General features: G+C 39.7%; 1 protein-coding gene across 2 annotated transcripts in view; it reads left to right on the forward strand.

Moving 5' to 3' along the window:
• LOC149830003 (developmentally-regulated G protein 2) overlaps positions 1-26956 on the forward strand; it is a 170710-nt gene that overhangs the window by 103406 nt on the left and 40348 nt on the right. Inside the window, exons 5-7 of one of the 2 annotated variants that reach the window (XM_090015672.1) lie at positions 693-749; positions 21842-21916; positions 23220-23339. In XM_090015672.1, the coding sequence (XP_089871798.1) occupies positions 693-749; positions 21842-21916; positions 23220-23339 (252 nt within the window). The remainder of the gene's footprint in view (positions 1-692; positions 750-21841; positions 21917-23219; positions 23340-26956) is intronic. The other variant, XM_090015673.1, reaches the window with a different exon arrangement.

Genomic DNA, 26956 nt, shown 5'->3' on the forward strand with positions numbered 1-26956 from the left:
AAATTAGGCGAAACCTTAGTATTCTTAATTATCTAAAATGCCATCAGTATGAATGATAATCCTAGCCTTTTTACCTTTTAATAAAAAGTAGTGGATGTGTTATTTCCTGTTTCTATTCTTTGAATACTTTCTAGTATGAAGGGTATGCTTCTCATGTAATTGATGTGTACATATTAGCAGATGGTTATTAAATATTAAGTCATAAACATGTCCCAAATGTCAGTGTATGAACATGCATTTTATTTCTCATTTGTGCATCCTCTCTCTTATCCCCCCCTCCCCAACAAACGAAAAAAAAACACAAGAAACCCTTCTTGCTAATGGTGTAGATGTTTATTTCTAGGGAAACATGTATATACATATGTGAATACATGAAATATTTTTTACTTGGCATGCTTATACCATACAAATTTTCTAATTTGATGAATGTTTAGACAAGATTGATATCAAGCTATTGTAGCAGTTTTCTGTGGCTGTGTTTATGTCCAATTTGAAGTAATTTATTATCACCTTATGATTTAATTGTTTATCATTGGAAAAAATTCCTCTCTAGTCTTTGATGTGTAGGTTACTTTGTCCTAATAATTCTTTCCAATATTTTATTTCAAGAGAAGTGTATCTGTAGTTAGTTGTAATAACTTGTTTAAATTTGTTATCTGTGTAGATATCTAATAATTCACTTTATAATTCAGGTGATAGCAGTTGCCAAATCATCAGATATTGTGTTGATGGTTCTTGATGCCTCAAAAGTAATTTGCACTGCTCCAATATGTTTTTGAAGATTTAAATTAATATTTTTTTATTTCAATATTTGACTATTTTCTAATTAGATCTTGCCATGCCAATAAGATGTTTTAATTTTTTTTTCATATAGTCTCAGCCTTTTCTACATCCTATTATCAAACTGGTGATGTTTGGTTACTTGGCATATTGAAAAGCATTAGTTCCTTCATCATCTACTCGGTCCTAAGGAATACAGCATAATGTTCTAATCTAAAACACTTGTTCATGTGATTTAGGAATTGAATGTAATTCTGGCTGGTTGTAATTTTTTTATTCTTCTGGTTCATTAAATATTTGAGATATAATTTTCTTAACAGCCAACACTGTTTTTATATCTAAAGTATACCAATAACTCTTTTTAACTGATAATGGAGTGAGAAATTATTAGTTTTCCTTGTTTTTCTTTCCACTTATTCGATATGCGATTATAAGTACCGAAGAAGTGTCACCAATTATCAGTTTTTTTTAATTATGATATGTTGGTGTTTGGTACTGGTGTTAGGTGGCCTTCTGCAATGCTCTCTATGTCTGGATCAAGGTTGTAAGTAGCGTATCGTAATCCATTGTTAAATTATGTATATATATACATATACTTATATATATATATACATACGTATATATATAAGTATATATATACACATATGTATATATACATAATTATTTCATTTTCTGTACAACCAAAAACCCGATAGGGGTGTTTTGGTAAATTATCATGTACTTTTTTCTTTTTGTATTTTTCTTTTTTTATTTCTTTTTCTCCTTTTTTCTTTTCCTTTTTTATTTCTTTTTTTTTCCTTTTGAAGGACCATAAGGCGACCCACCCATCTAGTCGTTGGGGCCCCAACGATCATATTTATGACCGTTGGGGCTCCCAACGACTAGAAGGGAGCCCCCTTTATGGTCCCTCCTTTAGCTCTCCTCCTCTATAAATAGAGGAGGCTCACACTTGTAAAGGCATTGGGTTTTCACCCTCTTTTTTCTTTCTTCAATAATATCTAACTTATGACTTTAAGTCATTTTCTCCTTTTGTGGGTTTTTTGTATACACTTTTAGTGTTTGTGTTCTTGGCTCTTGTGATCACTCTTAAAGAGTGTTTTTGCTTTATTGGTGCTTCCGCCCCTTTTCATTACATGGTATCAGAGTAAGGTTGGTGATCGGGCTTCTCTTGGTTTTCTTGGGACGTGTGCCTCTCAAGCTTTTGAAGAAAGGAAGACTATTCGGTACCTATGGAACATGATTCTAAAGTTGAGCTTTCTTTTAAGCTCAATGGGTCCAATTATCTTATGTGGGCCTCCGCTATGGAAAATCATCTAAGAGGTAAGAAACTTTGGGGTTTTGTTATGGGAACTACTCCCGAACCCTCTCTTGTTCTCACTAAAATTGAAAATGAGGTTGAAAAAGCTTTAGATGGCGATGAGCGCATCAAAGCTATCAATGACCATCAATCCAAAGTTGAGGATTGGGAAAGTAACCATGCCAAAATTTTGGCATGGTTTATGAACAATGTGGACCTCAAAAATTGTGCTAATGGTTCTTCCTTAAGGGTATGTATACCCAAAAGGATCTTGCTAGACAATTTTTTTGTCAAGAAAAAATCCGTTCCACTAAACAAATGGATATGAGTGTCCGGGGACTACTTTAGCTCTTTAACCTCTCTTTGGGATGAACTTGTTCTTCTTGAGCCTAAATGGGTGGCTCCTGAAGATATTGAGTTGAGAAGGGAACAAATTGAAAAGGAGCATTTTTTCCAATTTCTCCATGGTTTTCGACCGGAATTTGAACAAGTTAGGGCATCCCTTCTCCATAGAAGTAAAACCTTACCCATTGAAGATGCCCTTGCCGAAATATGCCAAGAAGAAACTCGACTTGGCCTTAGCATTAAGAGTGATAAAGTTTTGGCCGTTACTAGGCCCGGATCAAATGTAAAAGCATATAGACCTCCTCACTTTAACAAAAATAATGGGTTTAGAAAGGGAGTGGTTCGTCATTATTGTAATGAACCGGGACACATTAGACCGGTTTGTCCAAAACTTAAGGGAAAAGTGGCCGCGGTTGGAGAAAATTCTCCAAAGAAGGAAGAAGAAAGTTCCAAAGAGGGAGATATCAAAGAAACTCTTAATCATATCTCCGAAGTTCTCCAACATCTTCTCAAGACTTCTTCTTCAACATCCGGAGCCGCCATCGCCTATTCTTCATCACCTCCAGGTATGTGGATACTAGACTCCGGTGCTTCTTTTCATATGACATCTCATAAAAACTCTCTTTCTAATGTTTTTTCCGAACCCATATCTTCTTATGTTTCAACGGCCGATGGGACATCTTTAAAAATTGAAAGTATTGGGACACTTGATTTTAAAACTTCTCAAAACTTTTTCGTTCCTAAAGTAAGAATCGTTTCAAAGATTAATCTAAATCTTTTTTCCGTTTCCCAAATCACCGATCATGGATGCCAAGTCCCTTTCTCTCCCAAAGATTGCACCGTGCAGGATCTCCAGTCAGGGAAGCTGATTGGGCAAGGCCATAGAAGGGGTGATCTTTATTTTATGGACTTTTTGACTCTACCTCCAAAGTCTTTTTGCAATCTTATAAAGGACAAAAGTATTGGAATTTGGCATGAGAGACTTGGTCATCCAAATTTTGTAAAAATGCCTTTTTTTCCTTTTTTGGACAATACTTGTAAAGACAAACATATGACTTGTAAAGATTGCATTTTTGGGAAATCTAAAGCTATTCCATTCCCTCAAAGAAATTATTTCACTACTCGACCTTTTGAACTTATTCATACCGATGTATGAGGACCTTCCCCTATTTTATTCAAAGGAGGATTTTCGTACTATGTAGTCTTTATTGATGACTTCACTCGATTTACTTGGATTTACTTTTTAAGTCGCAAATCCGAAGTGTTCACCTTCTTTAAAGATTTCCATGCAATGGTTAAAAATCAATTTTTAGGAAATCTATCAATTCTTAGGTCCGATTCGGGAGGAGAATACATGTCCAATGAATTTCAAAGCTATTTAAAAGAAAATGGAATTTGCCATCAACGTTCTTGTCCCAACACTCCGCAACAAAATGGTCTTGCGGAAAGAAAGCATAGACACATAATAGAAACCACAAGAACTTTATTAATTTCAAAAAATATTCCAAAATCCTTTTGGGCCGAAGCGGTTCTAACCTCAACATACCTTATCAAAAGAACCCCTTCATCTTCTTTGAAAAATCTTTCTCCATTTGAAAAACTTTACAATATGTCTCCCGATTATAAAAGACTAAGAATTTTTGGATGTAAATGCTTTGTTCTAACTCACAAAAATGATAAACTTTCTCCTAGGGCTATTGAGTGTATTTTCTTAGGATATGGCGAAAAACAAAAAGGTTATCAATGTTTTGACATACTCAAAAACAAACTTTATATCTCAAAAGATGTCACATTCCTAGAAGAAGAAAATGGTTTTTCGCATAAACCAAATGAAAATATTGATTATTCTTTTTTATTTGACTTGTTACCTCAAGAAAAAGTCATAGATGTTCATGTTGATCCTAGTGAACCTCTCATAGAAGATCATTTTGAACATCCAAATGATGACCAAAATTTATAAAATGTATCAAGACAAACCCAAGTCTACTCTAGAAGGAATGAAAGAAATCCACCTTGTGCCTTTGAAAAATTCTCTCAAAGTGAGTCGATTGAAGAAACTTCTCAAAGAAGATCAAATCGTATCTCTAAAGTACCAAATAAATTTGTATCTTATGATTCTTTTTCTCCAAATTTTCGAGCATGTCTACTAGATCTTCACTCATTTCATGAACCATCTCATTACAATGATGCTAAACAATATGCTCATTGGAATGAAGCAATGGAACTAGAACTTAATGCACTTAAAAGGGCACAAACTTGGGAAATCATTGATCCACCCAATGGCAAGAAACCCATTGGATGTAGATGGGTTTTTAAAGTAAAAACTAAGAGTGATGGTTCATTAGAAAGATATAAGGCTAGGTTTGTGGCCAAAAGATATGCCCAAGAGTATGTGGTAGATTATGATGAAACGTTTGCCCCAATTGCTCGAATGACTAGTGTTCGAGCTCTTATTGCAATAGCCTCTATTAAAAAATGACTAATTTTTCAACTTGATGTCAAAAATGCCTTTTTAAATGGAAATTTAAATGAAGAAGTGTATATGGAACCTCCTCCAGGTATGAATTTAAATGGAAAAATTTTAAAATTAAAAAAGGCCTTATATGGACTTAAGCAAGCTCCTAAAGCTTGGTATGACAAGTTTAGTAATGTATTAATCAATTTAGGATTTACTTCTTGTTATATTGACACTGCTCTTTTTGTTAAGAAGACAGGTGACTTCATTATTATTCTTCTGTTATATGTTGATGATATGATCATCACTGGGAGTGACAAAAATGGGGTAAATGATGTAAAGTCTATGTTAAAAGAAACTTTTGATATGTCTGACCTTGGATACTTGAGATATTTTTTAGGGATTGAAGTAGCTTATTCTGCGCGAGGATACATCCTATCTCAAATGAAATTAGCTGCAGACATTTGTATCAAGTCAGGAATATCTGATGAAAAGAAAGTTGAGACTCCCGAAGTTATCAATGCAAAACTGAGACTTGAGGATGGTGTTCTTCTTGAGGATCCAACCCCCTACCGTCAATTAATTGGATCCCTCACCTATCTATCTATCACCCGTCTATATATAGCTCATGCGGTTCATACAACAAGCCAGTTTCAGCATGCACCTACCTCGGTTCATATGGCAGCCGTAATGAGAATTGTGTGATACATAAAAAATACCATCTCCAAGGGACTCTTCTTATCCTCTTCCTCATCTCTTGAGTTAACTGCTTTTACTGATGCTGACTGGGGAAGAAATCTCAATGATCGTATCTCAACTACTGATCTTTGCATTTTTTTTAGGTGAATCTCTCATTTCTTGGAGATGCAAGAAGCAACATGTAACGCCCCAAATTTCAAACTTGCGAACCTTTTCAGAAAAACAGGCAAGAGACTACAAATATCTCTTTCCTTCAGAGTTGTTTTATGAAATCAGCAGACGATTTTGCTTTTGATAAATCATAAGGCAAGCTGACAACTTTGGGCACGTTAGCTAAAAGAACCAAAACTCACAAGATTCGGATATCACAAGAAAAATCCGATACAAACCCATAGCGTCCAGGACGCGAGCTAAGAGCAGGAAGAAGTCTTGAAGCCATCTTGCAATCGCGCCATCGCCCGTAGTGTACTTAATCATCACCTGTACCCATAGAATGGGTTAGTTTCACGAAAAACTAGTAGGTGCACAAGAGAGACTACAAGAAACTGAATTAAGTACATTTAATTCAGTAGGCTACGCAGTTTAAAGCAGATATGCAGTTAAACAGGTAAGCAATACAAGTAGGTGAATAGTGCAAACACGTAAGCAGTACAAGCGAATAAGGCGTGCGAGTGAGTAAGTAGGGCAAGCGAGTAAGCAGTGCAAATGCGTAAGTAGTGCAAACAGTAAGCAGTTTAACGCAAGTAAGCAGTGCAACTGACCAACGCAGCATACGATCCATTTGATCGTAAGCTGTGAACTACTCCGCAACAAGCTTGTCCTCGTTCCTAGAACGAGGTCTTTGCATCTAATCACCACCAGGACATAGTTTGTCACTCGCTACTTCTAACCAACGCTTTGTCCTGAACGACCTTAATCTATCCTCATCTCTCAAAGTCTTACGCGGCTAACCGTCACCGGTTATGACGCACTAAGGCATCATACCTTCTCAGAAAAGCTCACCCTTCCGTAGAAGGTCCAAAACATGATCACTAACTCAAATCGCTAACGATCTGATTCTCACACCTGAGTCAAGCATATAATCATGCTAAAACAGAAAGCCAAAACTATGAATTCATAGTTGGCTATCACAAACAATCTCAGAAGATCGTCACAGCTCACCATAACTTTTTATGGTAAGCAAAAACACAAGATCCACGTCGGATTGTTGGGTCCGATAGATATACGACCGGACAAGGAATTACCGCCCTAGAGGGTATACCTGATCTTGGACCCTACACTTCCTCACAGGAGTTCACCGTCTTTGCGGCTACCCGTTCGTGGACAGTGTACATCCTCACAGAGATCTCCCACTCTAGCCGGGTCACCTGATCTGGAAAATGTATAACCTCACAGCGAAACCTTTGGGAGATCAGTCCCTAACAAATGCCATATCCAATGAAAATCATTGCGATACATGCATCCACACAAATGACCGCTCTCAGGGTCGATAGCCACTAATACAAACAACAAGATCAACGCCCGGATCACCTGGTCTAGGACATGTATAACCTCACAAGGAATTCCGCCCTAGATGGTATACCTGGTCTTGGACCATACACTTCCTCACAGGAGTTCACCGTCTTTGCGGCTACCCGTTCGTGGACAGTGTACATCCTCACAGAGAATCTACCACTCTAGCGGGGTACCTGGTCTTGATTATACACGCCCTCGCAGATAATCCTTTGGAGATCAGGTGCTCGACAGACACCCCACTCAGTGATGCATGCATCAATAATCGACTGCTCTAAACCATTGACCGCCTCGGGGTCGGTAGCCACAATATGGGCCACAAGCATGCATATCAGCAATGTGCATCGTATCACTTCACATAGAAGCATAAAATCCTACGCATCGTATAATTGCCACAAGGAATATTGCAATCCTCAAATAGGCCCTCAAAGCATGTGTAAACGACACATGAGAACGAGCAGATATGGCAATTCAGTTGATTCTATGGACGAAGGGTAACTAACTCTACCCGTCAGCCAAACAAAACAACTGAATAAGACAAGCACTCATAACAATGCTCGTAAAACATATAATTACCATAAAATGACTCAGTCCATCGACAAGTAATTAAATTAATTGTAAGGCTTAAACCATTACATCACAAACCATTCATAAGCAATCATACGACAACAATTATATCACAATATGTAAGCAGCTTATAAGACAAGCGGCCACATCAATCCTAGTTGCCACCAGTTCGTAGATTACGAGCTGTATGCAATCACATCAATCATAAGAGATGCAAGCCAACAAGTACTACGCTACAATAAGCACCAAACAGTTCGACCAAGGAATAAAGCACGTCACATGCTATTATGTAGCAACTGGCATAATGCTATTATTATAAGCATTTAACTAGTATGAGAAGCTCCTTATTACTCCGCAAAGAACTGCGTAAGCAGTTTAACCAACTAGAGTAACGCCTTGACAGGCGTGCACAGCTCAACGAGTAGCATATTGAACTATCGAGCAAGCAAACGAATTAGTAGTGCAAGCGAAGCAATAGTGCAAGCAAAGCAGTAGTGCAAGCGAATCTCTCGACCCAACTACCTGTGTGAACAAACCTTATGTTTCGATAATTACGAACCTGCGGGTACGCGCAAGCAAAACGTAGAACCAATTGAGACTAGTTCGGGCGTCTGTTATTCTATGTATTTTCAATAACCCGAATAGCTAGTTGAGTTCGCTCCAAAGGGACGGCTTTAGCCGAGAGAGGATTCCCCAAAGGAGGCTGGCCACGGACGCATCCAACTTCTGCAGAAGTGTTGAGCTAACTAATGTAGCCCCTTTCCCCTAACTCCAATGACTGGGGAGGCCGGATCGTTGCCCGTAGGGTGGTTGTTAACAACCTGTCCATTGGAGTTTGTATCGCTTTGTCCTCTCCCTTGACAGACACAAAGAAGCGAATAAGTACGTTAGGGGTTGCTTAACTAACAACCCATTCTATGCTGTGGTGTTTAAACCACTCGAGCATCTTGCCTGTGAAGGCGAATGTGAGGCCATTTATGTGATTACAACATTTTGCATTTAGCGTTGTTCGATGTCGCACTACCGTCTCATCCGATCATCGCAGTACTAGACGTGTCGTGCACGACTACAAGTACTCTAGGATGAAAGGGGTATAACTCGTCAATAGAAGCCTCAACAGGAGTGTTTCACAAAGATGTAAAATTTATCAACTTTACTCTATCTTTTGAAACAACAATACCTTGTGCCAACATTATGCATGTGATTATCTCGAATCACATCCGCTATCGGGGTATCTACATGTCTCGCATGACTCGATACCGGCCTCGATAGACGGGATACGGGTTTCTCAACAGAACACCCGCTAAGAAGTTCGCTCGAACCCCCAATTTGGGATCACCCGAGATATGCCAAAAAGGCGAGCAGAACCAGCCAGTGACATCTTTCTAAATGCTTCGATTTGGAGCAGTCTTTGATGCTTTTGCGCAGCTCCCTGAAACCTCAAGTCGACTCTGCAGGACTGCACGCACGAAGAGCCAGGATCCTTGCGAGGTATCCCTCTCCTTAAATGAGGATGTGCCGCTCGCTCCCGACTGAACTCTTGTCGCAAGAGGGAGAGGGGTAAATGCCCCTTGCATCCTCCACGAGGATGCCTTTAAAGCATACGCAAAGAGCAAGGACCTGCACCTCTGCAATAGCAAGGCAATGCCAACACATATGCAAAAGCAAGAGCCTAGCGCAAAGCGCGACGACCAAGTAAAGACTGTAAACAGAAGTGCAACGCATATCCTTCGAGCGATGCACGACGGCAAGGTAAAGGACAAGGATTGCGAAACCGTGTCCTTGAGTTAAATGTGTACTCGTATAAATATATATATATATTTCTATATATATATATATTTATTTAATGGTCGCTTTTTAGTTAATTGAACTTAATTCAATTGTCCAAGTCTTCTGTGCAATCTTCCCCTACCTTTGAGAGTTGCAAGATTGCTGTCGTCCGCGGAGCGCGACCGGGATCCGTTGTACGAGCTGCAAAAGTAACGATCTTAGCAAGCTAATACCAAAATAGAAAGTCAGAGGCACTATCACCGTCCTGACGTAAGGGAAACAGAGGCAAGGGCAGAGCCTCTTCCTGTCAGCAACGAAGGGGAGGCAGGGGGCTTCGCCCCTGTCAGACAACATACAAAGAGGGAGGCAGGGGGCCTTGCCCCTGCCTGCCGAAGAACAACAGAGGCAGGGGCGATGCCCCTGCCTAAAGAGAGAAAAGGCAGAGGGAGGGGGCTCGACCCCTCCCCTGAACGACGAGGGAACAGGGAGGGGGATTGACCCCTCCCTTGACCAAAAGAGGAAGCAGGGAGGGTTCGACCCTCCCCTGCTGTCAAAGGGAGCAGGGAGGGGTCGACCCTCCCCTGCTGTCAAAGGGAGCAAGGAGGGGTCGACCCTCCCCTGCTGTCAAAAGGGAGCGGGGAGGGGTTGACCCTCCCCTGCTGTAAGGAGACGCAGGGAGGAGGGGCTCGACCCCCTCCCCTGTCAACACAAAGAGCAGAGAGGGGGATCAGCCCCTCCCTTGTCATAACACGAAGCAGGGAGGTTGCTCAGCCCCTCCCCTGCCGTGATAGGGAGCAAGGAGGGGGCTTAGCCCCTCCCCTGCCTAAAGGAAATGCAGGGAGAGGCTCGACCCCACCCATGCAATCAGTGGGCATCGGGAGGGGAACCGACCCCTCCATTACCAAGCACGACACAGGGAGGGGCTCCGCCCCTCCCTCGCTAAAAAGAGCCGCAGGGAGGGGGCTTTGCCCCTCCCCTGCGATCTAGGGCAGCAGGGAGGCAGCTCGGCCACCCTCCCTGCGCAACAGAGAGGTGAGGGAGAAGAGGCGGAAAGAAAAGGAGAAAGAAGGCGAGGGTACATACCTGGAGGTCGCCGGAGGGAGTCACCGGGGGTGGTGGCCGACGGCGGATGGGGGCCTCCAGCGGGATGACGAGGAGGCGAGAAGGAGAGTGCAAAGAGAACGAGAGAGCATCAGGGGGGTGAGGTTTTAAACACCCCAATTTTTCATTCACCTCTCCAACATTTCCACCAAGCATCATCATCCAGCCTTTGAAATCGCTGAAGGGGAAAATGATCATTTTCTGAGCTCGGACCTTACAAAAGTCCAAATTTCATCTGCAACTCTCAAAATTTCTCTAAATTTAGCTCAGATGTTCAAAATTCTACTCCTGATAGGAGACGGGAATCTCCAAAGCCCGATTCAGGATTACATTTCGTAAGACATGTCATTCCATAGCATTGCATGAACATTTCATATCACTTTACTGCACAACATGTCATTTCGAGATCCAGAACTCTCGATTTCAAAATTTTCAATCCAGATTAGAATTTCAACTCTTTTCAAAATCGATTTCAAAGCCCTGGGTCTTCAAAATTATCAATTCTTCTCATTTTACCCCCAGGACTCTGAATTTCAAAATATTTTCTTAGGAAAACGATCTTGATAGTTTTCAATATGAATTTCAGCCACTTTATCTCAGATTTTGCCCTTTTGTCAATAATTTCAAATATCTTCCTTTTACAAAATCGCCTTAAAGGGGTTAACTCTTCAAAATTTCTGTTTTGCCAATTAGTCCAAAATTTTATGAAAATTCCAAAAAGTGGTTTTGTTTTTTTGTCTTTATTTCAATAAAGAAGCAATATGGGACCCACACTGAGGTGGTGTCACATAGGCTTTTCTTTTGAAAAACCTGAATTTTGAAAAACCCAAAAATATAGGAGCCTTGTCCCTGGATTGGCGCCACTGGGTCTTTTTCTCTCTCCTCCCATTTCCTTGCCATGTGTCAGCGTGAGGTCCACCTAGAGGTGGCGCCATATGTCATTAGACATCCTCTTCATTTCATGCCATGTGTCAGTGTCCACCATCTTCACCCTGTGCCATGTGTCATTCCAAGGTCACCATGAGATGCCACGTGTCATGTGTTGTCCTGTTCAGAAAAAGTAAAGCTTGTCTCCCCTGAGGTGGCGCCAGTTGAAGTGTGTCTCCTGCAGAGGACACGTGTCACTCTCTCCTTCCTTCAGAAAAAGCAGGATGACACATGTCTCTCCTTACTTTTCTTAGAAAAAGCAAGTGACACATGTCACTCCTAGCTTCCTTCAGAAAAAGTAGAGGATACGTGTCACTCTTGCCCTTTGGAAAAAGCAACCATTCAAAAATTTTCAGACAAGGCCTAGGTGGCGCAAATGCTGATTTTCCTGCATAAACTCACCTTTATTTTATTTTTGAGGTGGCGCCACATGGTTCTTCCTCTCTCCCCAACCGCCACATGTCACTGCAGGATCTCCCAGAGGAGGCGCCACATGTCCACCCTCCATTCCTCTAGAGCCAACCCCATTTGAATTTCAAATCTCCCTCTAAGGTGGCGCCATTTAAGAAGACTCCTTCAGCCAGCTGACACTTGTCAGAAGCAGAGCCATCCTGAACTGCCACATGGCCAGACCTCCCTGCATCAGAAAAAGTAGGAACAACTCCCCTCTAAGGTGGCATCTTATGCTTCTTCAGCTCCTGCCTCCTGACACATGTCAATGTGGAGCCACCCTGAGGTGGCGCCACATGTCAGTCTCTCATTTCGTCTAGAAAAAAGCAGAAATTTAAATTTCAAACTCTCTCTGAGGTGACATCATCAGAATCCTCTGCCTTTCCTTCTGACACATGTCAATGTGTATGCTCTGAGATGGCGCCACATGGCAGTCTCTCCTCCTTCCAGAATAAAGCAGAATTTGAATTTCAAACTCAAAGACAACACCCTCTGAGATGGCGCCACATGGAGGGCTCAGATTAAGCCTCTTTGAATTTCAAAATTTTCAAAAAATTTCTATAAATACAAGGCCCCACGCCCAGCCTAGGAGAGCTCCTTTTTTATTTTGCATTTTCACTCTAAGTGCCCTACTACACGGTTTTGAATTTTGGAATTCACGCCCCCTTGGGCTCAGTTGAGAGGGTGCATTGAAGTACCAAGCTTGCTCGCATCAATTCCTACTCGATCTAAGCGCGTGGATCGAATTTCGTGAACCTTCCGAAGCTCGGATCGAAGGACGAGAGAAGCCATTCATACCCACTCATTTCGGGAGTTCCAAAGCTGCGGGAAAACACAAGGTGCACTTCTATCCCTATTGATTTCATTACAGTAATATCTTTATTAAATTCGTATTGTCGTTTTGAGAAAAGAGCTCATCCGAAGGATGGATCGAGCTATTCTCGTAAAATGACATATAGAAAACAAGTTTTTCATGCTTTCTTGATTCAAATTTTAGCATTTTATCACGTTCATGCATTAAAATAAGATAGATTTATGTCTTATTTCATTAAAATAGCATCGTTTAGGAATTTATTTGATGTTTCATGTGTCCTGTGTTATTTCAGTGATTCTCTGTTTTTGTCAGTCAGTCCACTCGTCATTTTATGTATTTATTTTTCTTTAAAAATGCCAAAAAAATCACAGTACGCGTCCCTAGCAATCTGCCAAAAATTCGAAATGATTTGAATTTATTTACTGCAGTAAATGTTCGAAATGGTAGGTCGGGTTTTGTTACCCGGGATACGTTTTGAAAATATACTTCCGACTTGTAAAATCGAGATCTCTTTCATATGAGATTCGATTTTCGATCCGAAAAATGTCCTAAACTCGGGATGATGTCTAGTATTTAATATGATTTTCTCAGAATTTTCTGAATTTTTTTGATGTCTGACAAAAATCCAAGAGTTCGGGACACGTGTCAGAGCCTGATTTGGGCCTTTGAGACTTTGGATCGACTTAAGTCGATGGGTTCTCTTTGGATATTATTCCAAATACGAATCTGTAAAAAGTGAATGTCATGTTCGGGATGTCCTCTGTTTGCATCTGAAAGCTTATGATTTTTAGAACAGTTTTGATATCTGTTTCGGATTTTTCTTGTCAGTCTCTTGTTTTGTGATATTCGTCTGCTCTGTTAATTTAGACATGAAAAGTCGTATTTTTATCTCTGTTTTTGTTGATCAAATGGCGAAATCATAAAAATGAAAGTTGTTTCTGTGTGTGTCGTTAGTTCCTCTGTTAAATATTAGAAATTTCTATGGTGGGATGCTATTTTTTATGCAATTTTACATCAGATCAGATTGATTTTGCCTCCGTCAGAACCAAATTCTCGTTACCGAACTCATCGTAGTTCAAATCCCAGGGCTGTAAAAGACAAAACTGCTTATTTTCAAGTCCTTTACCAGTCTGCAAAATTTCAGATGTTTCTATGGTGTAATCTTGGCATTATCTCATTAAGTGTTACATTTGGTTCGGGTCCGTAGGCGAAATTCGCCCTTTTTAGGATTTTCTTTAAATTTTAGTATCTAAACCATGTCATTTCGTGAGTTTTAGCATTCTAGGCTGTTTATCAGGATAGAGAGATGCTTCATACCGAATTTGACAGCATTTGGAATTCATTTGAGGCTCGGTTTAGCCATATCATCAAAACAGGGCCCCACGGGACCCTGATCCAAGCGAAAATCAAGCGAAATTCATTATTTTGGATGAATTGCAAAATGTCAAATTCTGATTTTACAGTCCTAAGGTGTTTAGCACCATGTCATCATGTCTCATCCTGCATTTCATCATCATTTGTTTCAATTCGAATTTCAAAATCTCAATTTTACCAAATTTTCCTTCGAAAAACCCTGATTTTAAAGGTGTAACTTCAATATTAGGGGTATTTTGGTCATTTTGACCACAATTTCGAATTTCAAACTATTTTATACTGAATTTCTTGTATTTACATCATTTCAAATATCAAGAAAGCATGAAAATAGGGTTTATATCCAATTAAGTCCAATAATTTCAGAATATTATTTGAAAATGTTGGAAAAACCCACATATTTGAGCTAACCCCCATTTCAAGTTTGGCAGGGACATTCAAAAGAAGGAACTGAAGTATGCAATTTTCCTTTATTTCATTTATTTAGTGATGTAATAATGTAAATTTTGGAATAAGAGATTTAATTTTCTGCTTCGATTAGGATGCATATCATATAGTTTAAATTCATGCAATATCTTGTTTAAGTGATTCATGCATTTTATTCCAAAAGCACTATGGATGTACACGAATGACACGTGCACCAACTCTTAGGGAGTTAATGAACTCGGTGGAGTCCATATTTACGGCCCTAGTCGGAATATGGACGAGACCCAGATCCATCATCTCTCTACCAGTCACATTGAGCCTACACTCTTAGGCTATCTTAAAATGCACATCATATTTCCAATTTTGCAAAGTATTGTGCATTAAATCAATTAAGCTCTGAACATGTTCATGGCCACAGTCAGAATATGTGAAGAATTTACTTTGGTTTAATACACATTTTTCCAACAAATTTCTCAGAAAATCTTTTCAAAGTGCATTCATTCACTGATATCATTTGCATCATGAAATCATTGGTTTTCTCATGATTTTCTTAAGAAAATTTCATTCTCAAGAAATCGATTTCTCAAGAAACTCTGAGAATTTTTCAAAATCGGTTTTCCCAAGTCAAGTTTTTCCACAGTTTTCCATGAAAAGGGTTATTTTCTCAAGATTTTCAAAAGAAGTCTCTCATCTTTCTCAAAGATCAAAATCAATTTCCAAGTGTTTCAAGGGTAAGATTCTCAGGATTTCAGTTTCCCGAGTTTCAATTTTCCTTCCCCAAACAGGTTTTCCAATGAATTTCAATCATTTTCCAAAGAAAGCTTTCAAAACTTGAAGCTTTTCCTGACAAACATTTTCCCTTCAAATGTTTACCCTTTTCTCAAGAATTCTTTCCATTTTCTCATGATTTTCATCCATTCATGATTTTCCAAATCTTTATAAATTTTTCCGAGATTTCCAATCTTCTTCATCTGAGTTTCTTGAGAGATTGATTTCCATTTTTTTCCTGAGAAATGTTTTTCAACTCCAAATATTTTCTAAGCATACATCATGTTTTTCAACTTGCATTTTACAAAATCTCATAGCACATGCCTGAATTCTCTATGCATTTAGGATAGAACACAATTTCAATAATTTCACTAAGTCAAGCACAATTTTGGTCCTTGGTTTAATTACCCCTGTTAAAGGCGGCAGGAACGGTCGAACCTCGTACCGGCAGGTCGAGCCCCATCCCATGGATTTTCCCGCAATTTTCAAAACGGAGGTGAGTATTTCAAAACAAATTTCCAAAATCCGGTCAAGTTTGAAGCGCAAAAGTATTTCCCTCTCTCTTCCGCAAGGAAGGGAAGACGGGAAATTTTTTTGCGACGATAACAGGTTTTAGGCCTAGGTGGCGCAAATGCTGATTTTCCTGCATAAACTCACCTTTATTTTATTTTTGAGGTGGCGCCACATGGTTCTTCCTCTCTCACCAACCGCCACATGTCACTGCAGGATCTCCCAGAGGAGGCGCCACATGTCCACCCTCCATTCCTCCAGAGCCAACCCCATTTGAATTTCAAATCTCCCTCTGAGGTGGCACCATTTGAGAAGACTCCTTCAGCCAGCTGACACTTGTCAGAAGCAAAGTTATCCTGAACTGCCACATGGCCAGACCTCCCTGCATCAGAAAAAGTAGGAACAACTCCCCTCTGAGGTGACGTCTTCTGCTTCTTCAGCTCCTGCCTCCTGACACATGTCAATGTGGAGCCACCCTGATGTGCCGCTCGCTCCCGACTGAACTCTTGTCGCAAGAGGGAGAGGGGTAAATGCCCCTTGCATCCTCCACGAGGATGCCTTTAAAGCATACGCAAAGAGCAAGGACCTGCACCTCTGCAATAGCAAGGCAATGCCAACACATATGCAAAAGCAAGAGCCTAACGCAAAGCGCGACGACAAAGTAAAGACTGTAAACAGAAGTGCAACACATATCCTTCGCGCGATGCACGACGACAAGGTAAAGGACAAGGATCGCGAAACCGCGTCCTTTAGTTAAATGTGTACTCGTATAAATATATATATATATTTCTATATATATATATTTATTTAATGATCCATTTTTAGTTAATTGAACTTAATTCAATTGTCCAAGTCTTCTGTGCAATCTTCCCCTACCTTTGAGAATTGCAAGATTGCTGTCGTCCGCGGATGTACGCGATTGGCGGCTCGGGTATCAGAGCGCGAGCGGGATCCGTCGTACGAGCTGCAAAATTAACGATCTTAGCAAACTAATACCAAAATAGAAAGTCAGAGGCACTATCGTCGTCTTGACATAAGGGAAACAGAGGCAAGAGCAGAGCCCCTGCCAGACGACATACAAAGAGGGAGGCAGGGGGCCTTGCCCCTGCCTGCCGAAGAACAACAGAGGCATGAGCGATGCCCCTGCCTAAAGAGAGAAAAGGCACAGGGACGGGGCTCGACCCCTCCCCTGAACGACGAGGGCACAGGGAGGGGGGTTGACCCCTCTTCTGACTAAAAGAGGAAGCAGGGAGGGTTCGACCCTCCCCTGCTGTCAAAGAGAGCAGGGAGGGGTCAACCCTCCCCTGCTGTCAAAAGGGAGCAGGGAGGGGTTGACCCTCCCCTGCTGTAAGGAGACGCAGGGAGGAGGGGCTCGGCCCCCTCCCCTGTCAACACAAAGAGCAGAGAGGGGGCTCAGCCCCTCCCTGTCATAACACGAAGCAGGGAGGGGGCTCAGCCCCTCCTCTGCCGTGATAGGGAGCAAGGAGGGGGCTCAACCCCTCCTCTGCCTAAAGGAAATGCAGGGAGGGGCTCAACCCCACCCATGCAACCAGAGGGCATCGGGAGGGGAACCGGCCCCTCCCTTACCAAGCACGACACAGGGAGGGGCTCCGCCCCTCCCTCGCTAAAAAGAGCCGCAGGGAGGGTCTTTGCCCCTCCCTTGTGATCTAGGGCAGCAGGGAGGCAGCTCGGCCACCCTCCCTGCGCAACGGAGAGGTGAGGGAGAATGAGAAGGGAGAAGAGGCGAAAAGAAAAGGAGAAAGAAGGCAGGGGTATATACCTGGAGGTCGCCGGAGGGAGTCGCCGAGGGTGGTGGCCGACGGCGGATGGGGGCCTCCAGCGGGATGACGAGGAGGCGAGGAGAGTGCAAAGAGAACGAGAGAGCATCGGGGGGGAGAGGTGCAGAGAGAGACGGTGAGGGGGGTTTCGTATATGAAACCCCCTTGCCTCTCTATCTAATGAAGGCTCGAGGGAGGCAGTGACGCTGTGCCCGACCGCCTCACCCTTTTGGATCCGGGTCGGGTCCAAATCTGGATCCGACCCGGCTCAAACAAATTTTTTTTTATACGGGTTATTACACAATAAAAGGTCTCACTGTCATCCACTGAAGTTGAATATCGGGCCATGGCAATGACAACTATGGAAATCGTATGGCTCAGAAGTCTCCTTGGTGATATGGGCGTCCTCGTTTCCTCTCCCACCAAGCTCTGCTGTGATAACAAAAGTGACATATACATTGCAAGCAATCATACTTTTCACGAGAGGACCAAGCATATCGAAATGGATTGCCATTATGTTCGTGACGAATATCTCAGAGGAATTATCACATTATCATACGTTACTTCAGAATATCAACTGGCTGACTTCTTCACCAAAGTGCTCCCAACTCCACGATTTATGTTTCTTCTTAGCAAACTTTCGGTCTTCTCCCCGTAAAGTTTGAGGGGGCATGTTAAATTATGTATATATAAATATATATACATATATATATATATACATATACTTATATATATACGTATATATATAAGTATATATATACATATATGTATATATACATAATGTATTTCATTTTCTGTACAACCAAAAACCCGATAGGGGTGTTGGTAAATTACCATGTACTTTTTTCTTTTTGTATTTTTCTTTTTTATTTCTTTTTCCCCTTTTTTCTTTTCCTTTTTTATTTCTTTTTTTCCCCTTTTGAAGGACCATAAGGGGCCCCACCCATCTAGTCGTTGGGGCCCCAACGATCATATTTATGACCGTTGGGGCTCCCAACGACTAGAAGGGATCCCCCTTTATGGTCCCTCCTTTAGCTCTCCTCCTCTATAAATAGAGGAGGCTCACACTTGTAAAGGCATTGGGTTTTCACCCTCTTCTTTCTTTCTTCAATAATATCTAACTTATGACTTTAAGTCATTTTCTCCTTTTGTGGGTTTTTTGTATACACTTTTAGTGTTTGTGTTCTTGGCTCTTGTGATCACTCTTAAAGAGTGTTTTTGCTTTATTGGTGCTTCCGCCCCTCTTCATTACATCCATATCAGTTGGGCCTAAAGTAAGATACATATAGTATCATATCGTAGCGTATCATAAAAAATCACAATTTTCACTAAAAAATTCTTTAAAAATCTTAAAAAATATGAAAAAACAAAAAAAAATAATAGAATACAAGAACACAATATATATATTTATGTAATAAGATTAACTAAACATAGATATGCCATTAAACATTTAACAACACGCATTACACAATATATTTAACAACACAAAACATTTAACAGTACAATACATTTAACTAAACATAGTTCAGAAACATGTCTATATAGAAGTCATCTTCAGTATCAAACTTCAGCTCAATGATTTCCTTTGTTTATTGCATCATTCAGTGGCTTAAGATGATGATGGGTCATCTTCATCTTCTGAATCATGGATCACTTATGACAATTTCTCTCCCACAAATATTGCACGTACTAGTGTCTTTCTTTTATCATTTTCTATAAGACTAGTAAAAAACTCAACACGAATATCAGAAGGAATGTGATGCGTACATAATTTCATGGTTTAGTTGCTATACCCCATAACTAGGGGTGCACAACGAACCGAGCCGGCTCGGGCTCAGTTCATCCCGTAAATGAATCGAGCTTAAACTAATCTCTGAGGCTCGACTGAGCAAGCGAGCCGAGCTTATTGAGGTTGGTAGGATAAATAAGGCTCGATTTGTATTTATATTTTATATAATATAAAATATATATTATATATATTAATTATAAAATATCACCCCACGCCTTCCCGAGCCCCGACTCGCCCTTCTTGAGCCTCGTGACCCATCTCTCTCTCTCTCTGAAGTCAGAACTTGAAAATCCCCTTCCCGTTAGGGCATGGAAAAGGGAGGAAGGGGTGAGAGGTGGAGGAGCCCTCTCCCACCATCATCTTTAATGGCAGTTTGGGTGGGGCTCCTTCCGGCCTACCCCGTCTGACGAAAGCTCAATCTCCCCTCCCCCTCGCCTCGCCCCGACGATCGTCACTGTGCGTTGTTGCCTCACAAGTCGTCGCCGCCTCGCTGCTCGCCAACCATCACCGCTCCCTGTTGCCTCCGGCCTCCCTGTTGTAAGCTTGTAAGTCTCTCTCTCTCTCAGACTTGATCTTCCTCTCTCTCTCTCTCATTACTCTTTTCTCTTTCTCACTCTCTCTCTTCCCTTTTCCCCTTTCTCGCTCTCTCTCTTCCCCTTTCTCGCTCTCAGGTTTACTGTTCAATAAGCAGTAAAGAAGAAGAAAAAGAGGGAGAAGAAGCTGGTTGTCAACTGACTCGGGCTTGGTCCTGTTGTTAAGGCTCAACTCGGTTCATTGTGCTCAGGACGAGTTTAACGAACCGAGCCGAGCTCGGCACAAGCCAAGCTCAGCACATGCCAAGCTCGACTCAGGATCGACACAAGCCGAACCTGTACACCAATTTACTTGGGCGAGCCGAGCTTATACATGCCAAGCTCGGTTCATGTGCATCCCTACCTACAACATGACATTTAAATCTATACAATCTTTCATACATTACAAAACCACAGAAGTTACACTTCAATATTCCTTTCAAACACATCTCCAAGTCAACTGGTGTACAATATTTCAATATAGAATCCTTTGAAAGGCATCCTCCAAGACCTCCACCCTCCACCCTCCACTCTCCATCGACTTTATAGAGCACAAATTACTAAATCTAATCACTACAAATGTATAAAATGATGCTTAATAACACATTTAGGGACAAATTTAAGTTCTAAGGGCATAAAAATTTGATTAAGGGTAAAAAAATTAAAAGTAAAATAATATCTTCTAAAAACATCAAAAAAGAAATGAGCTTACCATCGTTCAACTTCAATCATACACAAATGAAGCAAAGAATGAGGATTTTTTTACCTTAACTCACTTCTTTGAGTAAAAATTGGGTGAAAATGCACTCTTACAGGAGAAAACCACAAATGCCTTTTTCTTGTGCAAGAATCGGACCCCAAACCGCTCTCAAATCTCATATGGGTGTGTGGGTTTCCCTCTAATAGCCTCTACACAAATGGAGAAATTGGCCTCCATAAGGTCTTTAAAACCCAAAGTAAAAAAAAAGTTTCGGCTCTTTTGAAGTGCGCCTGAAGTGTATCTTACGACATTGTACGATACAGGGGTGTATCATACGATACACTCGATACAGATACGATACACTCACTTCACGATACGAGTGTGTGTCATATTGTTAGATTAAATAGTAACGATATTATCGTTCCGTATCGTATGATACAGTACGGTACGATACTTACAACATTGGTCTGGATGTTTAGGATGTGTTTTACATCAGCTAGGAGATGCTTAGTGTGTTTTAGTTTTACATCAGCTAGGACTTGATTAAGAAGATTCTAATTTGGCCGAACAAGATGTCACCATTCTTGCTTAGCATAATGTTTCATTTGGAGGACATGTTTCTCATGCATTTCTTGGATCATGCCATTAATATTCAGAATTTGTTTAATCACATTAAAGTGGTGTTTGGATTGCCTATTTATCCAGGTAAACTGGATAAGGTGGGAAATTGCATTTTTTTCCAAAATTAAACTACCCACCTTATTCCATTTATCTGGATAGTGAGTCCATCGCCATCCACTGCCACCTAAGCATTAAGTTTAGGATTCTGAGAGAGGATCATTCTGGAAGGTCCAATCAACCTGTTAAGCTGTTCTAGCCACTTAGGTATAGTTTCAAGGAGTTGCAATTATTGCATGAGGAAACTTACTGTGATTCTGTGACCTAAATAATACTTATGTAATTTAGCATTCAGTGGTCAAGTTTCTGAAATAAATTGTTTTTTGTTTGATTTCTCATTCATTTAGGATGTGTGAATCTAGAAATTTGATCCTTTCCGATGCCAATTGAGAAATATTATCTGCTGTATCTAGTATTTTTTTTCTCACTCCAGGTTTCTTTTTGATAACTTTCTGCAGAATGATACTTTGGTGCCTGAGGTTTTCTCTGCTGACTTTGTCTCCATATATTTCTAATTATGATGTACCTGCAGAGTGAAGGCCATCGCCAAATTTTAACAAAGGAGCTAGAAGCTGTGGGTTTGCGTCTAAACAAGATGCCTCCTCAAGTATGTTCCCCTTGTCTTCTAGGCTTTATATTCTTTTAGATTAACATAACCTACTAGGAATATGACATTCAATGTTTTCTCGGGCTATCCTTATATTATAATATTCAAATGGCCTTTCAAAGTGAATGCCAAATTACCAATAAGAATGGTCCCAGACTAGGGAAAATTTCATCCTTTTTGCCTCAAAAGCATTTAGCAACATTAGTTTGTACTTACGACCTCCATTCTTGCAGGAAGATGCTCAAGGATCTCTTAGCTTTGTTAATGCTAAATCATGGTTGTGTTTCTATTTAGAACAATCGTCACTTTACCATGATGCCTCCATGCAGCTTTCTAACATAACATATACCGACACTTTTTTGTAAATGAATTTAATGCCTTTGAGTACCATATCATTTCTGATTTCTGTATTCATATTATTTTCCTCATATAGCTTATGTTTGCGGTGTATTATTGGCAATATGAAATGCTTTTAGGGGTTTAATTTATTTAGCATGAGGTACACTAACTGGAAAAGCGACATTCTGATCTTTTAGCTGTTCGTCTCCTGATATGAAACTGTCAATATAGGTAATTTTGACCTGACTTCAAATGCTATTTAATTACCATTGGTTTTGTTTGACAGAACAAGTTGTGAGCTAGGGACTTAAACTCTGGTTATACCATTATTCTCTGGGTTACATGGTTAACTTATTCACTACTTTTTCTCCTCAACCCTGTCACATTCTTCACTGAATTTCTGTGTGGGTGGATTTTGCTTGTGAGAAAGTTAGTTCATTTTCTTTCACAGATTTAGACCTCTAAGAATTACATTGCTCAGATTAGAAACATGATGTCTTGGAACAATTTATTGGCCTCCTTGGGAGAGGACCAGTGGTTATTTTATATCTATAAACATGACTTATTTATGGAATATTGTTTTTGGGCACAAGTCCGCACATGCACGCCCAGCCCTCTCCTCCCCCAGATCCTCTATCCACACAAACATGCACGATCATGTGCACACATGCATTGTGTATGAATACTTGATTTTCTTTGTTGTTAGTTACTGTTTGTATGAATAAAATGTGAATATTAGCTCAGATCTCCATTGTGTCTGACATCTAGGAAGCCAGTGATAAATATGTAAAATACAATATTCCTCAGTTCTAGCTGCCCTAATGTCTTAAATCCAGCCAATACTATCCTCCGCAAACTAAGAAAGTTGTTCATTGACTCAAGGAAAAAGAGATGCATGTGTGACTGTTTACTTTTTCTTGTAAGCCTTTCATCTTCAACTGCAATTTTCTCTTGGCTTTTTCAGATATATTTCAAAAAGAAAAAGACTGGTGGAATTTCTTTTAACAGCACTGTGGCTTTAACGCATATTGATGAGAAACTCTGTTACCAAATTCTTCATGAGTACAAGATCCATAATGCAGAGGTAAATACTTTTTTTGTTCAATCAGCTTTTTAATATATGCTAGTGTTTGGGAATATTTAGGAAAACTGTCAATCACCATTCCTTGATATATTCATAATAATATATTCTAGCATAAGTTTTGATCAGTTTTAACTTTATACTCTTTAAAAGATTATTGCACATACTCTTCTCAGTTATTTGAGTAAAAGATACTTGCAAAGTTGGCATTTTAATATGGAATAATATTTGCTACAGTCATTTATAGGTACAAATGTTTTTTTTTTAATCTTTTTCATTTTTGATCATTTTTCATGAAACTAGCCTTACAGATGGGATCTACATGTTCTTAGTGGGAATCGGCTTTTAGTTCGTTTGATTACAACACACAGGCAGGTTTTTATAGGGCTTCAAAAATAGATGGCCTACAATATGTGATACTTTCCTGGGTCATAAAATCATGTTTTTTCATTGAGAAAACACTATTCGAAGGCCAATCCCTACTATGTTGAACATGATGAATCTGTTAAAATGTAAACAACACATATATAATAATATTATTATTATATATTTTTGTATTTAAACTTTTATTTCTTTTGTAATTTTTCTTTTTGTTTTTGGTATCTAGTTCTATTAGAACTAGATACATCTAGTTTGGTCAAGTTCCAGTTGGAACTTGACCAACTTTCTAGCTGTTGGAACTAGTCCAACGGCTAGAATTCTAGCTGTTGGAAGTTCCAACAGCTAGAAAGGGAGAGATCCTTATGCGCTCTCCTTAATACTCTTGTATAAATAGGGGTGCATCCCCTTGTGTAAATCATTCCTCTAAATGCTTTTTAAGCATTTTACTCTCATAAATAAAGTGTTATTTATTTTTATGTTTTTCCATTTATACCCTTTTATGGGTCTTGTCTAAAGTATCTTTTAGATACTTCCTTTTGAGTAGATTCAAGTGCATTCGTGCAGCCTACCATTTCATTACATGGTATCAGAGCTACGAAACTCAGATCTTGAAAAACTTCTGCCTCGATTTCCGTGCCCCTTGTGTAAAGGTGTGTTATTACCTTGTTCTTACAAAAAATATTTCGTTACTTGCAAAGGAGTGTTTCATCACTTGCCAAAAGAGTGTTTTATCACTCTTCTATTGACTACAAGAGGATCCATTTGGAGAAAAGGACTTGAGCAACAACATTGTATTGTATCCCTTTCTTCCTTTTTCTCTATTTTCCTTTTTTTTCTTCTTCTCCTTACTATCTTCTTCACACCCTTGTAAATGATGGATGACCATGATAAGGTCACCATCATACCCATGAAGTTGAATGATACTAATTATGTGATGTGGGCTTCAATTATGAAGCACCACATATGGGGAAAAGGCTTATGGGGAATAGTGGATGTTTCTGATTCAGAACCTAAACTATCTCTCACCAAAAAAGAGGGTGATAAGGAAGTCCCTCTAACGGAAGAGGAGAAGACTAAGGCTCTGGCCTCTTATGAAAAGAAATGGAAAGAATGGAGGATGGGGCATGCAAATATAATGTCATGGCTTATTAATAGCATAGACATTAAAAAATGTTCTAGCCTCGCTAAATTTGAACATGTCGATAAGGCATGAGAATACCTCAAAAATATGTATTCCCTTAAAGATATTGCCCATGTGTGCAATCTTCAAGAAAAAGTTCGGACATTAACCCAAAATGCCAAAACTATTCGTGAATATTATAAAGAGTTGTCCGAACTTTGGGAAGAGTTGGCTATTTTAGAGCCAAAATGGCATTACGCTGAAGATATCGAGCTTCGTCAAAAACAACTCGATATGAAACACTTTTACCAATTTGTGAATGGATTAAGGCCGAAATTTGAATCCACCAAATCGGCTCTACTTCATCGTGGTAAAATCCCTACTATTGTGGATACTATTGAAGAACTAACTATGGAGGAAAATTGTCTTAGAAAGAGTACTCCAAAAGTTGATGATGATTCAGTTCTAGTTGTATCTAGACCAAGGAATCATACTCGAACTTATAGACCGCCTCATTTTGGGAGACAGAGTGGTGAGTTTAACAAAAGAAAAGTTATTTGTCACCACTGTCATGAATCAGGGCACTATAGGCCTTAATGTCCGAAGCTAAAAAGGAGAGACGAAAAGAGGGTAGCATCTGTTGAAACCGATCCAAAATATCAAGATGCACCTATTTCCATGACTCAACTGATGGAGATTCTTCAACCTCTTTTCAAAGGGGTATTCTCTTCGACTGAAGCCTCAACTGGAGCGACAATTGCATCTGTATCCGGTCCAGGTAACTTTCCTTGGCTCTTAGATTCTGGTGCTTCATTTCATATGACCCCAAATGCTAAATATTTATCTGAATGTCTTAAAAATAACTCAAGTATATCAAAAGTCTTTACAGCAGATGGAACATCTTTTGAAATAAAATGAATAAGATGTTTTGAAAGTTTTCAAAAATCCAAAACTTTTTGTAATCCAGAAGTTAGATATATCGCAAAATTAAATTTGAACCTTTTATCTGTTTCACAAATTTCTGATTATGGATGTAATATATCCTTCTCTTCTGATGGTTGCTGGATACATGATCGCCAGTAAGGGAAGCTGATTGAGGAAGACTATAGAGAAGGAGGACTATATTACATGGACTTTTTGGAACTACCAAAGAATGTATTTTATTTAAATGTTCAGAAATTAGAAACAGAATTATGGCACAAAAGACTTGGCCATCCTCATATGTCAAAAATCCAATACTTTCCAAGTTTGGAAAAATTTTGTAAATCTGAAAATTTTGCTTGTAAGGACTGCATTCTTGGTAAAATGAAAATATTACCTTTTCCTAGTAGAACCTTTGTCTCTACAAAACCTCTTGAGTTAATACATTTGGACGTTTGGGGACCCACACCAGTTATCTCTAAAGGTGGTTATGCGTATTATGTCATCTTTGTTGATGACTTTTCTAGACACACTTGGATTTATTTTCTTAAAAATAAATCCGAAGTTTTTGCTCACTTTCAAATATTTCATAAAATGGTTACAAACAAATTTCAAAGTAATATTTTCATTTTTCGCACCAATTTAGGGGGGGAATTTATGTCTGGAGAATTTAAAAACTATCTTAATCTATATGGCATTACTCATCAACGATCATGCCCCACACACCCCTTAACAAAATGGTCTTGCGGAACGCAAGCATCACCACATTATGGAAATCACTCGGACTTTGCTAATTGCAAGTCAAGTTCCAAAAGGTTTTTGGGCTGAAGCCGCTCTAACTGCCACCTATCTCATCAATAGAATGCCATCTTCTTCATTAAAAAATATATCTCCAATTGAAAAACTTTATGATTTAGCTCCAGACTATTCTAGATTAAGAGTTTTTGGTTGCAAATGTTTTGTATTTACAAACAAAAATGATAAATTCTTCCCTCATGCAATCCCATGTGCCTTTTTAGGATATGCTGAAAATAAAAAGGCTACAGGTGCTATGATCTTCAAAATGACAAATTATATGTATCAAGAAATGTGTATTTTCTAGAAAAAGAAAGTTTTTTTGAAAGTGAAAAATCCAAAGATATTAGTGAATATTCCTTTTTAATCGATTTAACTTCAAAATTCAATGAAGAGGATTTTG

This window comes from Nuphar pumila, chromosome 8 (genome assembly GCF_984573655.1).
Source record: "Nuphar pumila chromosome 8, dmNupPumi1.hap1.1, whole genome shotgun sequence".
NCBI lineage: Eukaryota > Viridiplantae > Streptophyta > Magnoliopsida > Nymphaeales > Nymphaeaceae > Nuphar > Nuphar pumila.